Source organism: Cynocephalus volans, chromosome 10 (assembly GCF_027409185.1).
Source record: "Cynocephalus volans isolate mCynVol1 chromosome 10, mCynVol1.pri, whole genome shotgun sequence".
Taxonomy (NCBI): Eukaryota; Metazoa; Chordata; class Mammalia; order Dermoptera; family Cynocephalidae; genus Cynocephalus; species Cynocephalus volans.
This window is the reverse complement of record NC_084469.1, coordinates 12,811,191-12,834,436: the sequence shown is the minus strand read 5'-3', so window position 1 is coordinate 12,834,436 and position 23,246 is coordinate 12,811,191. Positions and strand designations below refer to the sequence as shown.

At 31.9% G+C, this 23,246-nt stretch overlaps 1 protein-coding gene across 4 annotated transcripts in view; it reads right to left on the bottom strand.

Moving 5' to 3' along the window:
- Nucleotides 1–23,246, bottom strand: part of STXBP4 (syntaxin binding protein 4) — a 179,754-nt gene that overhangs the window by 109,630 nt on the left and 46,878 nt on the right. For all 4 annotated transcript variants that reach the window (XM_063110231.1, XM_063110234.1, XM_063110232.1 and 1 more), the window contains 3 exons: nt 14,845–14,941; nt 12,467–12,558; nt 1,745–1,834 (listed from right to left, as the gene is read on the bottom strand). In XM_063110231.1, coding sequence (XP_062966301.1) covers nt 1,745–1,834; nt 12,467–12,558; nt 14,845–14,941 — 279 coding nt within the window. The remainder of the gene's footprint in view (nt 1–1,744; nt 1,835–12,466; nt 12,559–14,844; nt 14,942–23,246) is intronic.

Genomic DNA, 23,246 nt, shown 5'->3' with positions numbered 1-23,246 from the left:
ATATAGGATCCGAACCCGCGGTCTCAGTGCTACCAGCGCTGCACTATCCCAAGTGAGCCACTGGGGCCGGCCCAGCCTCTGGAAATTCTGATGAATAACAGGAAATTTTGATGAATAACAGGATTTAACGTTTTATGTAGAGATAAATTACAAAAAATAAAAAAATGCTTCTTACCAACGTGACTAACATTGGAGAAGTTTTCTAAGAGAATTTGAAGAAACTATTTTTAAAACTAAATTTTCCATCTAAAGTCTTGTTACACCAAAAAATGTGGAAAAACAGTAGTTGCAGAATTATGAAAAGAAATATATAAAATACTCCTGTAGTAGTGAAATGCTCATATACATTTGGAAGAAATGTGAATTGGCAAATCATTTTGAAAGGGAATTTGGTAGAATATAAAATTTTATGTGTCCATATCCTTTAATAAAGCAATCCTACTTTCAGAGATTTATTCTGTGTATGTACTTGTACAATTGCCCAAAGATACATCTAAAAAGCCATTGAAGGTGGAATTTTTTTAATAATGGAAAACTGGGAATTTGACGTATAGGAGAGCCACTCAGAAGCATATGGTGGATCTGTATACATTAACCTGAAAAGCTGCCCAAGACGTAACTCTAACAAAGAGAAAGAAAGAACACAAGTTGTAAAAAAGTACGGATGTATGAAGAGATTTATGAAAAAGTTAAAATACATATATACATTTATTTGTTTTTTTAACGATTATTTTTAAAGAGCAGTTTTAGGTTCACAGCAAAACTGAAAGGTACAGAGATTTCTCATATGCCCCTGTCCCAACATGTACATTTATTTTTAAAAATATGATTGTCTGTGTAGAGAAACTCTCTGAAAGGATAAACAAGATATTTTAAACAATGGATTCCTTAGAGGGTGGAATTGTAAAAACTAAGGTAGCAAGAAAATTTTCTTTCTTTTTGGTGTAAAGATTTTATCTTAAAATTAAATAATTAACAATAGAATTTTACTTACTTAATAAAATGATTTTTTAATCTATATTCCTGTGGTAAATTAATGGTAAATCAAGTAGTTATATTGCTTTTCTTGAAGATTTGGAAAATATTATGGCTTACTGTAAAAATTAGGATATAGTTTAAATACAATATTGTACTAAAAACAGAATGAAACTATAGGAAGAGAATCAAAATATTACAGTATTTTAGGGTATGTGTGTTTTTTCTCCCTTGAATCATACTGCCTTAATTTCAAATTACATTAGCAAAACATGATGTCTCTTAAGCATGGCCTTGCACATGGGAAAAAATGTATTTCCTAATGAACATCAGAGGATCCAAAATTGTCATGGTTTGCTTTGTTGGTTCCTTATCTAATTCTGTCCTTGCTGCCAATGCGAGAGAAAAAAGGGGTAAGAAGTAGCCAGATCAAAGGCATGAGTAAACATCATTGATCACACTAGATCTTACCAGAATATTGTGAAATATAAATGCATGTGAACTAAAAAATTAGTTCCCTAACGGCCGGTGAGCTCACTGGCTGAGCGTGGTGTAGACCACACCGTGCTGAGGGTTGCGATCCCCTTACTGGTCCAAAAAAAAAAAAAAAAATTAATTCCCTAAAGGCCAATTGAAGAAAAAAATTAACATAAATATTTAACGTTAATATTCTTTCATTAAAAGTAAAAACCATAATACTTCAGAATACAACACAGAATTATTACTTTTTTTTCTAGAGAAAATATAAGGAAGATAAATTGGAGTTTACCTTAAGCATATTCACTTCCTCCAAGGCATCATTTCTTTCACGCTTAAGCCTTTCCATTTCATTTGCTTCTAAAGAATCACAGGGAAGAAGCTGTCAATATTAAAATATAAGAGAAAAGTTATGCATTAGATGCTAATTATGAGAACTAACATAAAAATTCTTTTGACTAGTCTTAGGCTTTTGCATTCTAATAAAATTCAGCTTCTTACGTTGGAGTCATCCCATTAGATAAAACAGAATATTAAAGTAATCTGGGGATAATTTTATTAATTTAAACTTAATCTTACATTGTTACTTAAAATTTAGATGCTTATAAAGTATACATACTCAGTTGTCACCTTTATGATTCTTATTTTAACAATATAATTTTCCTTAAAAGGAAATTCCAAGACTGTGTTTATAATGTCAAAAAGTCTTTAGGAGTTATTAACATAAACTCTATTCCCTAAAGACATTCGTTCTAAGAGCATGGTATTTAAGGCTAACAAGATGCTGTATATTATCAATCAAGATGGTTTACATGAGCCCAGTAAAGTGTATTTATCAATTATGTATATGGTTTTAACTAAATGAAATGTAATGCAACAGCCAACTGGCTTAAAAAGATTCCTGCACAGAAACTGTCAATTGAAGATAACATTAATAATTCATGCACAAGTGAATATCAACAACAGAAAATAGCAGAGATGATAATTTCTCCTATGTCTAGCATGATATCTTTGACAGTCGATTATAAGGTAAAAAACAATGACAGTATAATCAGAGATAAAATCCAAGTCTAAAGGCATCTCTATATGGAGGCTGTAAAAGGATTAAGTGGAGAGAGCAAATGTTATATAAGTATGGGCTTAAAGTAGGGCCCTTTAGATGGGAGGGGTGAATGCAGAATAGAAAAAGATAATAAAAATAATAATATCAGCCGTTTATTGAGAACTTACTATGTGTAGAAATATTGCTAAGGACTATATGTATTCAGTATAATAGCCTTATGAAAGCCCTGTCTCCATTTTACAGATGAGAAAATGAACTTGGAAAGGTTAATAACTTGTCTAAGGTTTCACAGCTAATAAAATGATCATTCCAAGATTCCCACAGAGGCCTGACATCATGGTCTGTAATTTTTGCTAACTGCACAACAAAAATCATGGTGAAATGAATATGATAAACTGGTATTTGCTTTCCAAACCATGGGATAAGAGAAGTAGGATTTATTCTTCAAGTTTGGGGAGAACTTTTTTTCCTGAATGTTACTGGTTCCTTTTGCCCTGCCACTTTAGCTTTTGGGTATCTGTGGCCAGAGTCCATAATTCACATGATCTCATATTCTTCATCTATCTCAGTTACTGTTTCTCACAAGTATTGAACACATACACTTGTAAGAATTCATTTCTATATTGTTTTAGATTAGTTTTGAACACATTTTGAAATATAACATTTCCCAAAGTGTGTTCCTAAGTACAGTAAATAGTTTTGTATAAAAGCAAAATTGGGTGATAGTGATGAAGAATTTAGAAAAAATTAACCCACTTTCCTACATGGCTTCCAACAGCCTTAATGTACTAATGAGCATTTGAATTTCCAAAAAGCAAATACAATTTAATAACTTGTCACGTTATCCCAGTAATTTGACCATATTACAAAGCCCTCACCCCCTCACACTGCCACCTTTTGTACTAGCTCATGAAACTAATATCTGCAAAGCACATTCTGTGAAACACTGCTATTCAAAATTCATATGGCCCTATTGTATCTTCTTATCCTAAGAAGTGAAATAAGCAGGATTCAAAAACTTAAATTTTTATATAACAGAGTTATAATAATTTATTAAGAGAAATTATGGATGGGGATTTTAGGGATGTGATCATAAACTTTTGAGCTTAACATCATGGAAGTAAATCACGCATAAAAGAATCCATGATACCATTTTGGGAGGCAAAGTACTAAACAGTCATAGAACAAATCATGACAAAAAAAAATGTTTTATAGTCCAATTGCTATTTTGGACTAAGAAGCAAAAACATGTAGCAGAGAACTGGCCACAGATGTTAGTTGTTAATTCTTTGAAATGCCCCTTTGTGCTCACTGATTTTTTATTTTTAAATATAGTTCAATTCAAATATACTTCCACTAAGCAAGCAGCAAATGAAATGATTGTTGCTATTTAACACCAATGATTAGACAGATGCCTTTCAAACCCACCTCCAACACTTGAACTTTATCTTCCTTACCTTGTATATCCCATTCCCATCTAGCTCTCACAATACCATTTGTGATCCTAGGGCCCCCTGACTTTTGCAATACCTCGTAAAAAACATAGTAAATCATTTTTTACTCTGCTCTCTCCAGTCTCCTTCTGGATAGGTCCAAGAGACTCGGTAGGTCACTGGACTTTGCTGACTAGGTCTGACTGCTCCACCATCATCCTTTTATTTGACTTATATCAGTTCTGGAAAGCTATTATTCCATCAGCTGCATTCCCCAACCTCAATTCATCTTCAACAGCACTAAACAATAATCTCTGTTTCAGTCTAATTTTATTGATAAGGCCTTCCTTTAGAAACCCCTTCTATGACCTCCTTTTTTATAAAATTGTGACTGTACCATCCTATTCACCTAAAAATTTCTGTGTATACCCTTTTCTCTTTCCTTTCCCCTGCTCACTCCTTTATTTCTTATAATGTGATTTATGCATCTTTCTTCCCATCTCCATATTTCTAAAATGATTACTTGCAGTTTCACCAATAAAACTGCTATTTGACAGTTAATGCCCTCAGCAACTTTTTTAACCTCTTATATGTAACAATGTTACATATAACACTGCTCAAGCCCTTTTTTCTTAAAAGTTCCTCTTCTCTGTGTTGTGATATCCTATTATCTCACCTACCCTTCTGAACATTTAGGCTGATTCAATTGACTTTTTTACATTTCTACTCCCTAAATGAGGGAGGTGGGAGAGGGGAGGGCTTGAGAGGTTTTCTAAAGTTTGTCCTTTTCCCCTTTTTCTCTACAAGCTTTGAGTGACTGCGTTCATGGCCATGCTTCAGCTGTTGCCCTCCAAAATATTCCCAAATCCCTCTCCTGGTGTTCAGTTCCTTATTTCCAATGACCTTTGGCTATTTATATCTGTCAGCATCTTGAACTTATTCTTTCTAAAACACAAACCATCATCTTCTCTACCTTGAATAAAGCTTCCTCCTTACTTCCCTATTTCTATTAATGATACTATCATATCCTCAACCATGCTAATCAAAACTTTGGAGTTATCTTTAACTCATTCTTCCTCCTCCTTGGTTCCCACATCCAAATGGTCAGCAAGTTCTATTGATGACATATACTTGTTGTTGTTGTTTTTGGTAAATTATCTTAGATCTGTCAGTCCTTCCCCTTTCATTCTCCCTACCTTCTATAGTTTAGTTCTTTATCAACTTATATTTGAATTCTTTCTACAGTCTCCTGTCTAGTCTGCCTAACACCAGTTTCATTCCCTTCTTTGATAACCAACACACAAGATCACTCTTTCTAAAATATCATTTGGATCGTGTCACTGTTCTCCTTAATGGCTTCTCACTAACTGCTGAGTAAAGTACAAACTATATATATATATTTTACTATAATTATTTGTTTACATGACTTTTCCTTACCCTATCTGGACCAAGTTTTATCTATCTGAATAACATGTGCCACAGCACCTAACACAATGCCATATACACTGTAGTTGTTCAATGTATATTTGGTGTTTTATAGATGAATCTTTAGGGAAGTGACTATAACATGTTTACTGCTATATGTAGTGAGAAATATCATTTATATCATGACCTGGTGTAAGTGAAATATTATTCAATTTTATCACAAGCAATTCACTTTGATATTTTCCACTCTATTCTGTTTTGCTTGCTAAAATGGTGGTTGTGATCCATTAAATTGATGTAACAAGAGTCCAAATTGTGAAAAATCTCCTTTAGGGAATTTACAGTGTTCTCTTGGTGCTTTTAAGATAATCCCTTCATGATACTTCATTAGTCTGGGAAAACAATCATACTATGATGGACTACAGTCTGCTCTTGCTAAGCTTAGAATACTGCTAAATGTGAGCATCGACCTTACCTTTTCTGTATAAAACCTTGTGCCAGTAGCAGGTGTAGCACTGTGCAAATTTTTAAATATAGCAATAATAATTAGAATCAAAGTAAAATAATTATACTTTTGGTCCTAAATTTCATATTCTTCCAAACCCAAAAGTTCTTTGTCAAAGAAACAAAAGTAGGACTGACTTATATTGACTAAGCAATTCCTACCTAAAAGACGGCATCTCAAGAAATATTAGACGTCATACAAAATGAAGAGCAAAAGAAGCTAGGTACAAAAGCGTACATACTCTATGATTCTATTTATGATAAAGTTCAAGAACAGGCAAATGTAATGCTGTTCTAAGTCAGAATAGTGGTTCCAAAATAAAGGTGGGAGTGGCGGCTGCCTGGGAAGCTGGCATGAGGGAGGCTTTGGAGTGGTGACGCCACATGAGATACATAATAGAAATTCTTCAAGGTATTCACTTAAGATTTTGGTACTTTACTGTTTGTACATTATATTCCAGTAAAAGTATCTTTTAAAAATAAATTAAGAAAAAGGCAATTAAGCCATCTTTACTAGCCAAAAAAGGAAATATATGAGTAAAAGACAAGCCTCCCTAACAGAATGACTATGTTGTTTCTGAAACTGAGATGGTTGAGGGGGTAACCATAGTGGAATTTCCCCACCTTCATAGACTGCCGGTATCTTCAACCAAAGATCAATTGATATACTTCAGATGAGATACTACACTACTTTTTAACTCAGAAAAGTCAGGAATTACACTACAAAATAATAAGTTATTTTTAATTTGTTTTTGGTGAGCCACTTGACAAGCAGAGATTTTTCATAGTGTTTTTCAAACTGTGGTACATCACCCATTAGTAGATTGCAAAATCAAATTTTTAATGAGATAGAATTGAATATTAAATAAGAATGCAATGCATATAGAAAAGGTAAGTAATGCTTTGGGAGACTTTTGTTTCAGTTATATATGTGAGTGAAATGAAAAAAAAGTATTCTTATTGTGGATTGAAGTAAAAAAAAAAAAAGAAAAGCCAATACTATATGAGGAGAATATCTTCTGTGTGTTCACAAGCAGAATACAATAAGAGAAATTTTATAAATTAATATAATTAACTCTTGCACATTTTGATCTGAAGCCACAAACAGGAAATTATTGGTATGTAAAACATCTTGCACAATTGCCACAGCACTTTGCTTTTGCTATCAAAGTATCACAGATTAAACACATTCTTATCTGCCCTAAAATCAGACTGGTAAGAAGAAGGTAAATTACTAATTTAGAGAACAAGCATCTCTTTGTAGCTGCTAAAAAAGCTTTGCATGCTCATCATTCAAAGCACCACTTCACTGGCATGTTTATTGTAAGCCACCCAACCATCTTTGCCCTTCCTCATCAAAAATGGATATGGCAGCTTTGAGAACTGTTTGGCAGTAAAAAAAACAATGATCTGCCATCAACATTATGTAGATGTTTCATAACACCTGAATTAGCAGAAGGAAAACTGAGCTCCTACAGCTTTAGTTCTCCTCCAAATGCTACAGAATTAGTTCAGATAAATCAGTGCCTTAATTCTTGGAGAACTGGGTGCTCTCCTGAGAGTTACTGAAAGACTAGGTCTTGGGCTGATTGCAACAGGCAACATGCTTAGCAGTAAAACAGATTGCATAATAAGTAGAACAAACTGATTTAAAACATTTTTTAAAACGTGACATGCAACATTCTTTTAATCAGAGGATCAGACCTACTTCGTTCAATAAATTAATCATATATATATTCTGTATTTCTGGGCTACATAATTAATAATAGACAATACTCAAACTTTCTGACAATAAAACATATTACTTGAAAATAGTAGAGTTCTAAATATAACCATGATCAAATGTCCACATCACAAAGAAATTATTAAGTTTTGCAATGATGAATATGCTAGTTATCCTGATTTGATCAAACATTGTATATGTGTTTTGAAATATAACTCTGTATTCCAAAAATATGTATAATCAATAAAAAAGAAAAACAAATGAATGAATATGACCATAAAAATAAAAGTATAATTTTGGTTCATAAACTTAAACTAGAAGAAAAATTATTAAAAATGTGTAACTTTTGCTTAAATATAAGGGTTTCTAGAAGCATTCAACATACTTGACTGAACGTACTATTTATTTAAAAGTATACTTGAAAACAAAAATGAAAGTAAAAATAAGAAAATAAATATGTTCAGAAGAATATAAGCAATTTAGAAAGGGCGTCATTAGAAAAAATAATTGAGGATTCTAGAAAATTAAAAGATAATGGGTAAAAAAAAAGGTTGCCAGGTATAGGACAAATATATAAAAATCAGCTGTATTTTTATAAAATTTTAAAACCAAGAAACTGAAAATGAAAAAAATTTTAAGGTTCCATTTATTATAATAGCCACAAAAAGTGTAAGGTAACTGGATTAATTAAGCCTGTGAAAGATAAATAAAGCCCGTATTGAAAAATATATATATACAACGTGTTAAATGACATTGAAGAAGATATAAATAAATGAGAAGCCAAAACATAGTCACAAATAGAAAGATTTAAACTTATAAATATGTTGAATCTTCCCAAAGTGATCTATAAATTCAATAGAGGAAGATTTTTGGTGAAACTTACATGGACAAGATAAAAGCAAAGATTAGCCAAAGCAATATTTAACAAGAAGAGCAATGTGGGGTGGGGGGAGAGAGGTTAGGGAGATGTTGGGAGATATATTGTACAACATGGTGACTATAGTTAATAATAACGTGTCTTGAAAATTGCTAAGAAAATAGATTTAAATGATAAGTATATGAGGTGATGCATATGTTGATTAGCTTGATTGGGCTATTCCACCAAACCATCATGTTGCACATGCAAATATATACAATTTTTATTGTCAATTAAAAATTAAAAAATAAATAAAATGAATACAAAGAAGAATAAGGTGGAAAATGTGTCTTATCAGATATCAAGACTTATGAAATTAAATAAAACCACCAGAAAAGCCTATGCAAATATAAAAATTTTATAAATGACAGGGCTGGATTACAAATAATCCTTCCATCCCATTAAAATAAAAATTTATGTTCTTAAAAATTAATTTCATAAAAATAATTGATTGAAACCTATATCATATTTCTTTTGTTTTGGTTAGCTGTGTATCAGTAGTAAGTATAATTATAATTCAATCCAATAAATTTTAATATGTAAAGCCTTATGAACAGAGAAAATTAAATAATTTTAATTCATTTAAAAAATTTTTTGCAGCAAATGATAGGGTGATTAATGAAAGATTTTCAAGCGTAAAATGATACGGTATAGAAATAAGAGCTAACAGAAAAAGGAAAGATAAATTTCTGAGACTAAAAGACTTTGTGCATGAATTTTCTTTTAAATACATGATTACAAGTACTAAAACCCGTAGTATTTAGATTCTACTGGATACATTTAAGAGTTATATAACAACTTTCTTTAAAACAAAACAAAACAAAACAAAACAAAAAAATGACAGTCACTGGAAACCAAACCGAAACACCATCCACAAGAAAGCTAATGTAGCTGCATCATCAGACTAAGTTATTCAAAGGCAGGAACATTCTAGAGATAAAGAGATTGAATATCCTGCAAGGATCTAACAATCCTAAAATTATACACACCGAAGGAATACAGTCTTATAATATGTAAAACAAAAATTAACAGAACTAAATGGGGAAAAATTTAAAATGCTTCTTTTGGTAACTGACAATAAAAGATAACAGAAAATGAGTACGGAAATAGAATATTTAAAAATATGATTAAAACCTTGACCTAATGGGCCGACCCCATGGCGCACTCGGGAGAGTGAAGTGCTGGGAGCGCAGCAGTGCTCCCGCCCCGAGTTTGGATCCTATATAAGGATGGCTGGTGCGCTCACTGGCTGAGCGCGGTGCGGCCGGTCACAAAAAGACAAAAAACAAACAAACAAACAAAAAACCCTTGACCTAATTAACATATCAGAAGTACTGCACTCATTAACTGCAGAACATACATGCTTTTCAAGGGATGGGGAACACCTAATTGACCATGTGTTGGGTATTTGGTTAAAAGATTAATACTGCACAGATTATGTCTCTATCCTCAGTAGAATTAAACTAAAAATGAGTAACCAAAACAGAACTACATACCTAGAAACTGTTTAGAATGAAGCGAAAACAGTTCAAAATAAGGGTCAAAGAAGCAACCACGTGGGAATGTTATATACCAAATGATAATTAAAATATGATCTATAAAAATTTATGTGTGAGATTATTCTGTAAAAATTTGTGAAGAGCAATATCATAAGTAAAGATTAAAAACTGAAAAAATTCTGTTACTTTTTGTTAAGTTTGAGTATCTTGATTAAAGTAATCATTGTCTAGGAATATGTACATTAACAAAATTATTCAAGAAAAGGACAAAAACTTGAATAGAATAATAACTCCATAAGATATTAAAAAGTAGGAAATGTCTCCTTTTCTTAAAAAATGTAGGCCCATATCATTTGGTAGATGAAACATTTTCAAACATTAAAGGAACAAACTTTCTATTATTACTTAAACTGTTCCAGAAAAACAGAAATATTAGAACAATTTTAAATGTAAAATGGCTCAAATATCATGGAAAATTATTTCTTGCTCACTTTTACAGCTCCTATTTCAATAGTATTTGGAAAAAGTAAAACTTTGTGAAAAGTATAAAAATGTAATTAATTTCAAATGTCTACTTAGAAAATCAAAAAAAATATTTGAAAAACAATTGGAACAAGGAAGTTCAGTAAAGTGGCATGATGCAAAATAAGCATTCTAAAATCAATACCTTTCCTAATCATTAATTAGAAAATGTAATAGTAAAAAATAAAAATTTCAGTTCCAATAACATCACAAACTATAATATACTTAGTAATTAATCTAACCAGAAATATTCAAGATGTATATGAAATAAGCTATAATTGTCTTTCCAAAGCATTAGTGAAAACCTAAATGAATGGAAAAATAAGTCATGTTCAGTTTTTTCCAAACTATCCCCTAAATTCAATCCAATTCCCATTTTAAAGAGTCTCAATTGAATTTTTATTACTATGGCAAAATGATTCTAAAGATCAACTAGAATATCAAAACTGAAAAGTTAAAAAAAAATTAAGGACTTAACCTACCAGATAACAATAAACCTAGCACTATAAAGGCAGAATAACTAAACTATAATGTACTGGCAGAGAGAAATGGATCAGTGCAACAGAGTGGTGGGTCTAGATACAGATCTGTGTATCTTGATAGGAATTTAGGAAAAGTGGAGAAGGATGAGTTATTAAATGATGGTGGAACAAGGACAAGTGGTTATACATATTAGTAATAAATTCTGAGTTAATTAAATATGTAAATTATGTGAGGGTACTTCAAAATGTCCATGGAAAAACAGGATTAAAAGATAATACAAATCTTTCTATGAACTTTTTGAAGATCCCTCATATTCAGTCATGTGCCACAAAATGACCCTTTGGGACAATGACAGACTGCATATACAACAGTGATCCTACAAGATTATAATACTGTATTTTTACTGTACCTTTTCAAGGTATAGATATATTTAGATACAGAAATATTTACTACCGTGTTACAATTGCCTAAAGTATTCATTACAGTGACATGCTGTACAGTTTTGTAGCCTAGTAGCAACAGGTTATACCACAGAGCCTAAGTGTGGAGTAGGCTATATACCATCTAGGTTTGCGTAAATATACTCTATGAGGTTCACACAGCTACGAAACCGCTTAATGACCCATTTCTCAGAAGGTATTTCTGTCCTTAAGCAATGCACGACTGTATAATATAAGTTGGGAAGAAGGTCTTCCTTAATAATACAATAATACCAAAAGTCCATAATTAAAAGGACTGAAAGACTGGAAAAGATAAATGGCAAAGTTCTGTAGGACAAATGACTTATGAAGTTAATAGACCTCACAATTCCATTTTACAAAAAGCACAAAAACAGGCAAAACCAATCTATGTTGTTAGAAGGCAAAACAGTAGTTAGCTTGGTCTTTCCTTGGAGTGGGGGAAGGTGTCACTAGTGATTGGAAAGAAACACGGGGGTAGGAGAGCATCTGGGATCCTGGTAATGTATTTCTTTAATGTTATGTTTCTTTATCTGTATTCTAATTACATGAGGATGGTCCAGATTGTAAAATTTCACAGTATATACACTTATAATACGGGTACTTATGGGTACTTTTCCATATGTATATTATAGTGAAATAAAACAGATTAGAATAGACACATACAGACATGACATCCATCTATCTGTCTAGCTAGCGAGATACACAGTATGTATCTTTCCACATATCAGATTATCAGTACTGGTGAACTGCAGGAGAGTAGTAGCATGAAGGGCTAATGAGAGAGGAGGATGGAAGAGATCCAGATGAACTTTTAATTTTAATTTTAAATTAATCTGTATCTTATATATTTACCCGAACAGCACGTATTATATGTATAATTTCTAACAAAAAGTAAAAAATGAAAAAAAGCCTACATATATGACACATAGCACTCAAGACTTGTGACTTAAGAGCAAACAAGACAATTTCATAGGGCATACTCTACCTGTGAATCTAATATATTAGAAATTTCACGTGTACCAACATTTACTTCATCCAACTGCAAGCAAAACAAGTTTCTGGCAACCTGGACAAAATCTAAAATGAAACGCATTTCAGTAAGAACACAGCATTTAACATCATCTAAATAAATCTTACCTTTGTCTATATGAAGTTGAAATTGTATTATAACTAATGCTTCAAACTTAATTTGCAAACATTATTTTAAAATACTATCGGCTAAAGGGACAGGTAAAATGTAACTGAAAATAAGAAGTAAGAGATAAACTGGTTTTAACTTACTTTGGTTAACTTTGCTCAAATTAATAATTCAGCAAAGATAACTAATAAAGCAAATACATATCATAGACATATTTAATTCTTCTACTCCTGCATTATGAGTAGAACTTTTTCTGAAACATATGACATTATGATTCAGATTTTCTAGCTGGAAGAACCTGGGGTTTAATAATCATTACTAATAGCAGCAGCTAATGACAGAAACAGTGCTGAGCAATTTCATCCCCACAACGATCTTCTGAGGTAGGTCCTCTTAGGTTCCCCATCTTACAGATGAATAAACCGGGTCTAAGACAGGTTAACTGTCTTAAACTTCCCAAGGCCACTTGGCAAATATGTAGATCAGTACAGTTCTTCAGACACAGAGAATGGCCTATTTATCTATGTATCCTCAAATATTTTTGATTTTGGCTATTATATTTTTAATTTCCAAGGATCTTTTAAAATCTTCTCTGTTCCTGTTTTACAACATCCTATTATTTCATGAATGCATTATCTTTGCTTATCTTTTTAAAGATATTAATTACAGTTTATCTGAATTTCTCTTCTCTTCATTATTTCTCTTTTTCTGAGTTCCTTTTTTCTGTTTGTCTGATAGTTTTGTGCTCTATATTTTATGTTTGAGGATTTCTCCAAATATCTGGTGACCCTTGTCTCTGAGTTCATAGTTAAGAAGCAGGCACTAAAAAAGTTGATTGGAAATTTACTGCCCATAATTTTCCTTGTCAACTGGCAGTTTTCGCTACAGGGCATTGTATGGCTTCTTCAGAGAGAGCCGTACAATCTCCTGCCTGTAATTATGAACATGGCTGCAAATTTCACTGAGCAATATGGGTGTGTGTTGTGAGTGATGACTCACCAGACACTTCCCAAACTCCCTTGCTGCTGGCAACTATACCTGCCGAATCTGACTGGTTCAATTTTCGAAGGGAATATACTTCTTTTTTCCCCTGGAGGTGTAAAGGAGTGGTAGTTGCTGGACTGCTTGAGAAGGGGAAGGGAACAGCATGTATCATTCTCCTTATGAAGATTTCTAACAATCCTGTTTTAAACGCCCTGCTTAAACCCAGTCTTTAGAAATATGTGATGCTTCAGAAATATCTAAGCCTTTTCAAGTCAAATTAGCTTGTTCCCTACTGTGATTTGTGCTTTACCTGCCTCTGCATACTAATTCATTTACTTTCCTCATCCACTTTCTGTCATTAGACATTATGGTTTTAGTTTATACATGTATATTTGTTTCTTTTTCTCATTATTTTGGGGTGATTTTCATAAAGGAGATGGGCTCAAAAATATCTTTTTTTATCACTTCAAAATCAAGAGGTGAATTTCCTTTTATTAATAATACAGATGTTTTAAAATGATACAATGTTATATCTACTGTATAAGAAAAAAATTAAGTACTTAATGGTGTCAAGGATACAAAAAACTGTTATATTCAAACATTACTGGTGGCAGAACAAATAGATGTGTAAAACGTCTCTGGAAAACAACTTATCCATATGTATCAAATCTAAACTCTTGTGGGGATTTATTTTAAGAAAAGGAAGAAAAAGCTACATTCATAATGGTGATAAATACAGATTTTTAATATCAGCTACTAAGCAAGCATCAAAATTCCCAATAGCAGAAAGGCTTAATATTACAATGTCAACTAAATGATACATTATGCTATCTTCAGTAAAAATAATTATATAGCATTGTAAAAATATCTATTATAACATATTAGCTGAAAAATGGATTAGAACTAATCTCATGGTGAAATTAAGGCTTTTATATTTTGTACTATTTCTTTTGTTATTACTAAAGTTATGTTTATGCAATAAATAAAAGATAAAAAATATGATAGAATGATGATATTTTAGAGCTGAAAGTTTCTAATAATGTTTTTCTTTCTGCTGACCGAGCCAGGTCAGTAATTCAAGCTGAGTTTTTAGAGTATTGATTAAGGAACATGCAATAGATGTGGTTTTATTTTTTACTTTTCATTCTCTCCTTCTAAAGAACACTTTTAATAAAAATGGGTCACAATTAACTCCTTGACCAAGTTTCTGTAATAATACAACAGGATGAACCTAATATTACCTCCAAATGACACTGTCCCCTGTGAGTCTGGATTTACTTGCTGTCTCAGAGCTTGGTGTTGTTCTTTTGTGGGATGAATACCAAGATAATTTAGAGCCTGGAAGGAAAAGGATTCATGTGAGACAATTTTTCAAATCTCTAAAAAATACAACTTTTATTACAACTTTATTTTACAATTCAGTAGAAAAAAATCAATATCAGGAACAGTGACCAGAATTAGATGCCCAAGGAAAGTCTGCTGACTATTTATGGACTAACTGCCTATAAAAAAACTAACTTCCTGATTCTACCACCACCTCAATTTTTTTCCAAGGCTAGCACTTTGGCTGATGCCAAATTTATAAGAATAGCCCTAGAACCAAAAGTCAAACTGTTTCTCAGTTTATATGATTTGGCAGAAGAAAAATAGCAAGAAAATCCTATTAAATCAGATTTATAAGTAACACTGTAATAAATGAACAATATTTTATTAATTTTTGCCTTTGAGAGCAAAACCGAGGTTGATAGGAATTGGGATAAATATAAAATATTCTGATTCTCGGCTTGTTTAGGGGCAGGCTTACATAAAAAGCTTTCTCTGGCACTTATTTCTTTCTTTTGTCAGGCTCTTCCTTTTTGGGGAAGCATCTTCTCCTTTGAGTACTCATAACTGATGAAAAATTCAGAGACTGCTGGTTGTATTCCAATGTCCATTCTCTCCTTGTTCTTTAGTAGCAGAACCCACCACAATTTTCAGCTAGAAAACATTGTCATCCTGCTAAAAGACATTTCTCAGCCCTTTTGGCAGCTTGATGAGGCCATGTGACCATGTACTAGCCAAAGAGATATTAGAAGTGCTGTCGAGTGTTTCTAGGAAGTCTCCTTTGAAAAGCAGAGTAAGTACTCTTGTCCCTTTTCCTTCTCTTTTGGATTAATAGTTAAAAAAAAAAACAAAACACCATGAGAGGGAGAGAAAGGAAGAAAAAAAGAAGAAAGAAAACATTGCTGGAATTTGAGCAGTCATCTTGGTTCATGAGGTACCTCAATAAAGTTGGTGGAACAGAAAATAGTGGAAAAAACATACATCCCTCACACTTGAACTTCCATGCCAGCCCTGAATTACCTTCTTTCAGGCTTCTTTTGGTGTGAGAGAAATACATTTCTAGAGGAAATCACTGTTATTTTAGGTTCTCCAGTTATATACAGCAAAATGTAATCTTAACTAATGCCTAGATATTGATCGGGTATCCTATTATTGGATTCTGGCAAGAACATATACAATCTCAGTCACATCAAAACTAAAAAGTAGGCAAAGTTTAATATTGGTAATTGTCCCTTACAAATGTCTTTTCCTTTGGAATCTGTACAATCATTCGTCACTTCATTCACCAAATATATATTTGGTGTTTACTATTTTTTAGGCACTAAACTATGTACAGGGGATAGACAAATGAGATATATAGTCCCTGCCCTCAAAGAGTTTATGGTCTCTAGGGTGAGAATAACATGTAAATAAATATAAGTACAATACGTAATTTAATAAAACTATGTGCAGGGTATACTGTGACAAAAAGCAACTGGTTAATGTTAGGTGATTGGTTTGACTGGGCACAGTGAGAAGAGACAGGAGGAAGAGAGAACATCAGGAAAGATTCTTTCAAAAGTGATTCATAAGCTTGGCCTAGCATCATCTGCCTATCCTAGCTAGCAGTCATCAGAATTTGCCTTGCAGGGCTGGCCAGTTTACTTAGTTGTTTAGAGTGTGGTGCTGGTAAAGCAAAGGTCCAGGGTTCAATTCCTGTGCTGGCCAGCCACCAAAAGAAAAAAAAAAAATGGCCTTGCATAACATGGAATAATGATTCTTAGCTTCTGTGTGCTTTTTCTGCTTCAGTTATAAAAATGTTCCAAATATATAAAAACAAAGAGAATAATACAAAGAACACCTGCTATCATCAAATACTCATTGATAGTTGCTTTAAATTTATATATATTTTCAAGAACTAAAACTAAAGATTTGGTTGAAAGCTTTCTCTATTGCTCTTCAGCCGTACCACTATCCTAAGGTTGGTGTATCCTTCCTGTGCATAATATAATGCCATTTTCTACATAAGCATGTAGGTATCCACTAATATGAAGTCAGTTTGTGCATTTAAAATTTTATATGAATAGTATAATCTAAAAGGGTAACTCTATAGATTTTCATCTTGACCTCAACTTTGATTTCATAATTGCTCAATATTATCGGCAAAACTAGTTCACTTATTTTAACTTATTTTAACTTTAAATAGTATTCCACTGTATGAATATATTGTAATTTATTTTCCATTCCTTGATTGATGGGCTTTTAAAATTACTCCGATCTGGTTTTTTTATTGCAAAACATTATACATGTCTCCTTGTATAGGTGTGTGAAAATTTCTCTACAATACATCCCTAGACGAGGAAGTGCTGAAGTCACAGGGGATCTACATTGCCAACTTTATTATATATTATTGGATTGTTCTCCAAACTGGTTGTACTGATTTATGTGCAATAGTACTATACAAGCATTCTTATTCTTCTACATTCTTAACAGCATTTGTTGTTTTCACACTTTAATTTTTGTTAATATGTTGGAAATGAAATAGTACATTGTTTGTTAATTTGCATTTCCCTAATTGCAAGTTAGATTAAACATTTTTTACATGTTTATTGGCAATGTTTTTAACTCATAAATTATTCAGAAATAATGTTTTAAATTTTTGTACATAGAGTTTTAAGAAGTATCTTTAGTTACTGATTCCTAATTTGGTGGCAGTCTTCCAGCTGTGGCAACCAAAAATATCTACAGACACTGCCAGATCTTCCTGAGGAGAAAAACCACAATCCGATCCTTGTTGAAAACCACTGCTTCAGAGACAAACACTATCAACAGTTTGTTGTATAATTTTCCAGGTTTTTTCTATGAATACATATATGTATGTTTATATGAATTATGTATTTTTTTGAAAAAGTAAGTTATACTGTATATAATATTCTACGTTTTAAAATTATCAATATATCACAGCTTTCTATTTTGTACATTTTAGATCTATTGCATGTTTTTAAAAATTGGTCTAATAGTACACTGTCTGGACTGAACTTTAAACATTCTCCTTTTGATGGTCTTTTAGGTTACATACAATTTTTTATTATTAAACACAATGCTACAAAGCACTAGAGCTCTTTCCTTTATGCCAATGATTCTTAAATTTCAGTAGCTATAAGAATTATCTAGGTTTTTAAAAATCGTGATATATTTATACAGAAAGTTTTAGAAAATACTGTAATAAACTAATGGATATCTACTGCCTTGCTTCATTAAAGCTTAGCACTTAACTATATTTATTTCATTTATGAATGTAACAAAACATTACAAAAATGTCTTTTGAACTTCTCCCCAGAGGTAACAACTGTCATATATTTGATTTCATATGCTTAAGCATTTTTTTCTTATATAATATTTGATATATACTAAGATACATAGCGAATATATGAGTTTTAAAGTAGAACAATAAAACACCCATGAATCCATTTAAGAATTATAAAAATGTTCTTATGTTGAATCCGGATCGCACACACCCTTCTATTCCACCAGAGGTAACCACAACTAATGAACTCTGCTTATCACTCCTGTACCGTTTATTTTAAAAGTTTGTTGCAAACATACGTATCCCTAACATGTTATTTTGTTCTGCTGTTTTAGCTTCAGAAAAATGTTATAGTCTTCTGAAACAGTCTATAAGATGTTATCATTCATCCATGTTGTCAATGTTACTGTAACATTCACTCATTCATTTTCACTGTTACATAATATTTGATTAGATAAATATGACACAATTTATTCATCCATCCCCTTGCAGATGAACTCTGGGTGTTTTTTTTTTTTTTTTTTTTTTGCTTACCAGACATACAGCAACAAACATTCTTGTACATATCTACTACAGCACATGGGTAAGAATTACTTTAAGATATATACCTAGATGTAGTATTGGTGGGCTTTTTTCTGACTGATTTGTAGTAATTCTTCATGTATTTCAGATGCTAACACTTTATGTCTTATGTGTATTAAAAATATTTTCTCCCAGTTTTTGGTATAACTTTTCACTTTTTTATATTCTTTTTTTATGAAGTTTCTTATGAGCAGTCCTCAAATATGTTTTTACACAATTACTTCTTAATGAATAGTTTTCGAAAGTTTTTTAAGTGCTGATTTTTGTAAATAGTACCATATTGTACACACCATTATGAAACTTTTCATTTTATTAATGTTTTATTGAGATATAACTCACATACTGTAAAATTCATAGTTTTAGTGCACAGTTAAAAGATTTTTAGTATATCCACAAAAATTGTGCAATCACCACTACCTAACTCTAAAAATTTTTCATCACCCCAAAAAGAAACCCCATACTCATTAGCAGGCACTCGCTATATCCTCATTCTTGCAGCCAACCACCAATCTATTTTTTTTTTTTTTTCTTGTCTCTATGAATTTGCCTAGTCTGGAAATTTCATGTTAATGAAATTATACAATTTGTAGCTTTTTGTGTCTGGCTTCTTTCAATTAGCTTAATGTTTCAGGGTTTATCTGTGTTGTAGCATGTATCAGAACTTCACTTCTTTTATAGTCTAATAATAATCCATTGTATGTACATACTACATTTTGTTTATCCATTTACTAGTTGATGGACGTTTGAGTTGCTCCACTTTTGGCTATTATGAAGAATTCTGTAATGAACGTTGGTGCACACATTTTTGTGTAGACATGTTTTCATTCTCCTTGAGTTTATATCTTGGAGTGGAACTAAGCTGTATGTCTAACTTTTTGAGGAACTGCCATATTGTTTTCCAAAATGGGTTCACCATTTTACAAGCTCATTTGCAATGTATGAAGATTTCATTTTCTCCACATCCTCATCAGCATTTGTTACTTTTTTTCTTTTCTTATTCTTATTATTACAGGCATCCTAGTAGGTGTAAAGAGGTATTGCATTGTGGTTTTGATTTACATTTTAATAGTGAATAAAGATTTTGAGCACTTTTCATGTCCTTATTGGCCATATGGATAACTACTTTTGGAGAAAGGTTTATTCATATTCTTTTTCTATTTTTAAATTGGGTTATTTGTCTTTACGTTGTTAAGTTAGAAGAGGTCTTTATATATTCTGGGTATAAGTCTTTTATGAAATACAAGATTTGAAAATACTTTCTCCCTCTGTGAGTTGTCTTTTCACTTTCTTGATGGTGTACTTTGAAGAACCAAAATTTTTAAATTTTGATAAAGTCCAGTTTATCAGAGTAATTATAGTTTTAGTTCTTATATTTGGGTCTATATCCATTTGGGTCTATATGATGTGTCCACCTTCATTGTTTTGCATGTGGATATCCAGTTGTCCCAGCACCATTTATTTAAAAGCCTATTCTTTCTCTATTAAATTATCTTATATCCTTGTTTAGAATCAAATGATCACAAATGTAAAGTAAAATTTACTCTAGATGAATACAGCATGTAATGGCAGTGAGGTAAGTTCATAGGTTTAAATCGGAAGTAATTTATTTTTGAACAAAATATAGGTTCTGATAATACCTTGAATTACTAAGGTCATTTTTTTAAACCTAAGCAAAATGCAAATTAGTTACTTAAATAAATGTCCTAAAGTTTTTCTGATGTCTGAACAATAAGAAAAAAATCACTTCTTTACAATAATATTAGTCACACACCTTCCAACCTATTACAAAGAACATTTCATTAACTATTATCAGACATTGGATATGTCATTGCTCACTATAGTTTTCTTCAAATGTTATAGAAATGGCAAGAGGTAAAGTAAATATCAGTGAAATGGCATTCATATCCCAAAGCATCTTTCACAGGTACGAAAATGTAGACAGTGTTGAGGCACAATAATTTGTCTTCAAGCCAAATAATGAATTGTATCCCTACCTGCTATGTTACCTGCTATGTTTAACATTAGGATCAAATGAGATACATAGCACTTGTAAAAATACTTTGAAAAAAATCTATCACTACAAATAACTGGTGAAGTTACTTTAAAATATCTGTATCTGTACATTAAATCATTCTCAGATTATCCATGGAAAGAGGTAACGATAAATTCATTTTTTGGACAAGGAATTAAAAATAATTAGTTCAGTGTTAGGAATTACTTGCCCCAAAGAAAGAAGGAAAAAAAAAGAAATCACTTTCCAGTATATCCTGATATAAAATTCTCTACTTAGACCAGTACAAAATGACATGAAGATAATGCCGTATATACTTGTACATACCTATGAACAAATTTATGTCCATACATATAAATATGTGCATATGTATGTATGTATATATATATGCCATATATATAAAAAATGCTATGTATATATTTATCCATTTTTCTATCTGTATATATATGGCATTGTCTTGACAGGTAATTTCCTTCATCAAATTCTAACCTCTTTGCCTTCCTTAAAAATTGTATTGAGTAGGCTAATTACCTATATATAGTCAGTCAACAACTTTTCCTTGTGAAACCTTTTATAACACCAATTTTCCTGATGCTGAATGTAACATTTATAAAAGATAAAGAAAAAATATAATTTTATTTCATTTAAAATACTTGGTTACATTAGCCTTATTTATTACTGCATACGAATATGTTAAAATGTAATGGATAATATAGTTGAATCTGTCTATGAAGTAGCAACTAAAATAGAAGGAACTATTTCAAATTGAAGTGATACTGATATTATTATATTAACATGTAACTATGCAAAAAAGAAAGAGTAGCTTAGGAAAAATTTGGGTGGATAGAAGCTAACGTAGATTTTAGAAAAAAATGTGTTAAGTGAAATATAGTTTCAAATTCTGAAAACAAAGAATGCACTACTAAATAGCTGCAATAAGAGCAGAGAGATTGAATTTACATAGCATTTGAGTTTGTTTGCTCTGAAACTGCCATTTGATTTTCGCACAAAAATAACCAATTTGTTTAGGCTAAATGGAGGACCAAAAAACTGGAATTCTGTTTTAACGGTCAAGCAACTCATATTTCTCAGAATCAATACAAATTTAAATTTTCACCTCTCTATGAATATTAATCAGATTAAAAATAATATCATAAACTAGAAAAGTTTAAACCAAACAGATGAACAAATTCTCTCAGGTAAAGTAATTAGCTGGATAATTTTCTACTTATCCAGAGAAATGGTTAATATTAAATCTTGAATGTTCAGAAATGTATATTAAATCAATATCATTACAGTACAGTAATTATTCATTTCTAAATATGTAATAAATATGTTTTCAAACCTAAAACTCTTTATTTTTGAAAATGTTAATATTAACTGAGTGAAGCCCTTGCCATTAGTGAGAACTTACATTTTAGCCACAAATAAGACAGCACAGGCTAGGAAAAGATACTCAAAATTCTCAAACTATAAAGGAGACATCTAATTAATTATATCTAATTAATTAATAAGTATCTAATTCATTGTAAAGTTTTACTGAGCTCAAACTATGGTGTTTAAACAGTGGTAGGTGCTATAGGGTCTACAATTTCATCAATAAAATAAGATACTGGAAAGATCATAATGAAAGATTATAAGGCACTATAAAGTGATGACAAGTACTAGCAATGTTCAAGAGAAGGGACTATTGACCAAAACTATAACAGTTAGCAAAGTCTGGATGAAGGAGATAGAACTGAATGACAGGGCTCAGGACATGCCACCCCAAAATATGGCGCCTGGGTATTTGAAAAAGCAGCAGAAGCGGGAAGGTCTCTCTGACCTTTTCTCACCCCTTCTCCTCTGAAAAGGGCCATAAAACCTAGTCGACCTTCCCCTGAAAGTAGGTTATAAGACTCATCCCAGAGGAGTCCTCCCTATACTCAGAGAAATGGAGATGTCCTAAGCTCTGAAGGCACAAAGATATCAAGAAGAATCTGAACAAACACCCCTTGCTAAGTTCCCCCCAGTTTATTACCATTATATCATATCCTTTTGTCCTCTAGTCATACTTCTGCATGACTGTCCATAAAAATAGTTTCCCTGTTTCTTTGGGTCTTCATTTCTGAAGGCTCCCATGTCATGTAAAACTTATATTCAATAAATTTGCATGCTTTCCCCTTGTTAATTTGTCTTTTGTTATAGAAGTCTCAGCCATGAACCTACCAATGGGTGAAAAAAATCTTTTCTCTCCCACATGATTCAGAATTTGAACAATGGTTAAGATTCAAATTGGCAGTGAGAAAGGTACTATTAAGGTCCAAGCAAAGGTATGGATGGGAATAAACAGATTGTATGCTTTATTTTAACTGTGCATTTCAGTCTTCCTAAAATGTGAATAAATATTACCCATAAGAACTGACAGGAAAGTAGAGGTTGTGGACCTTCAGCACTATATC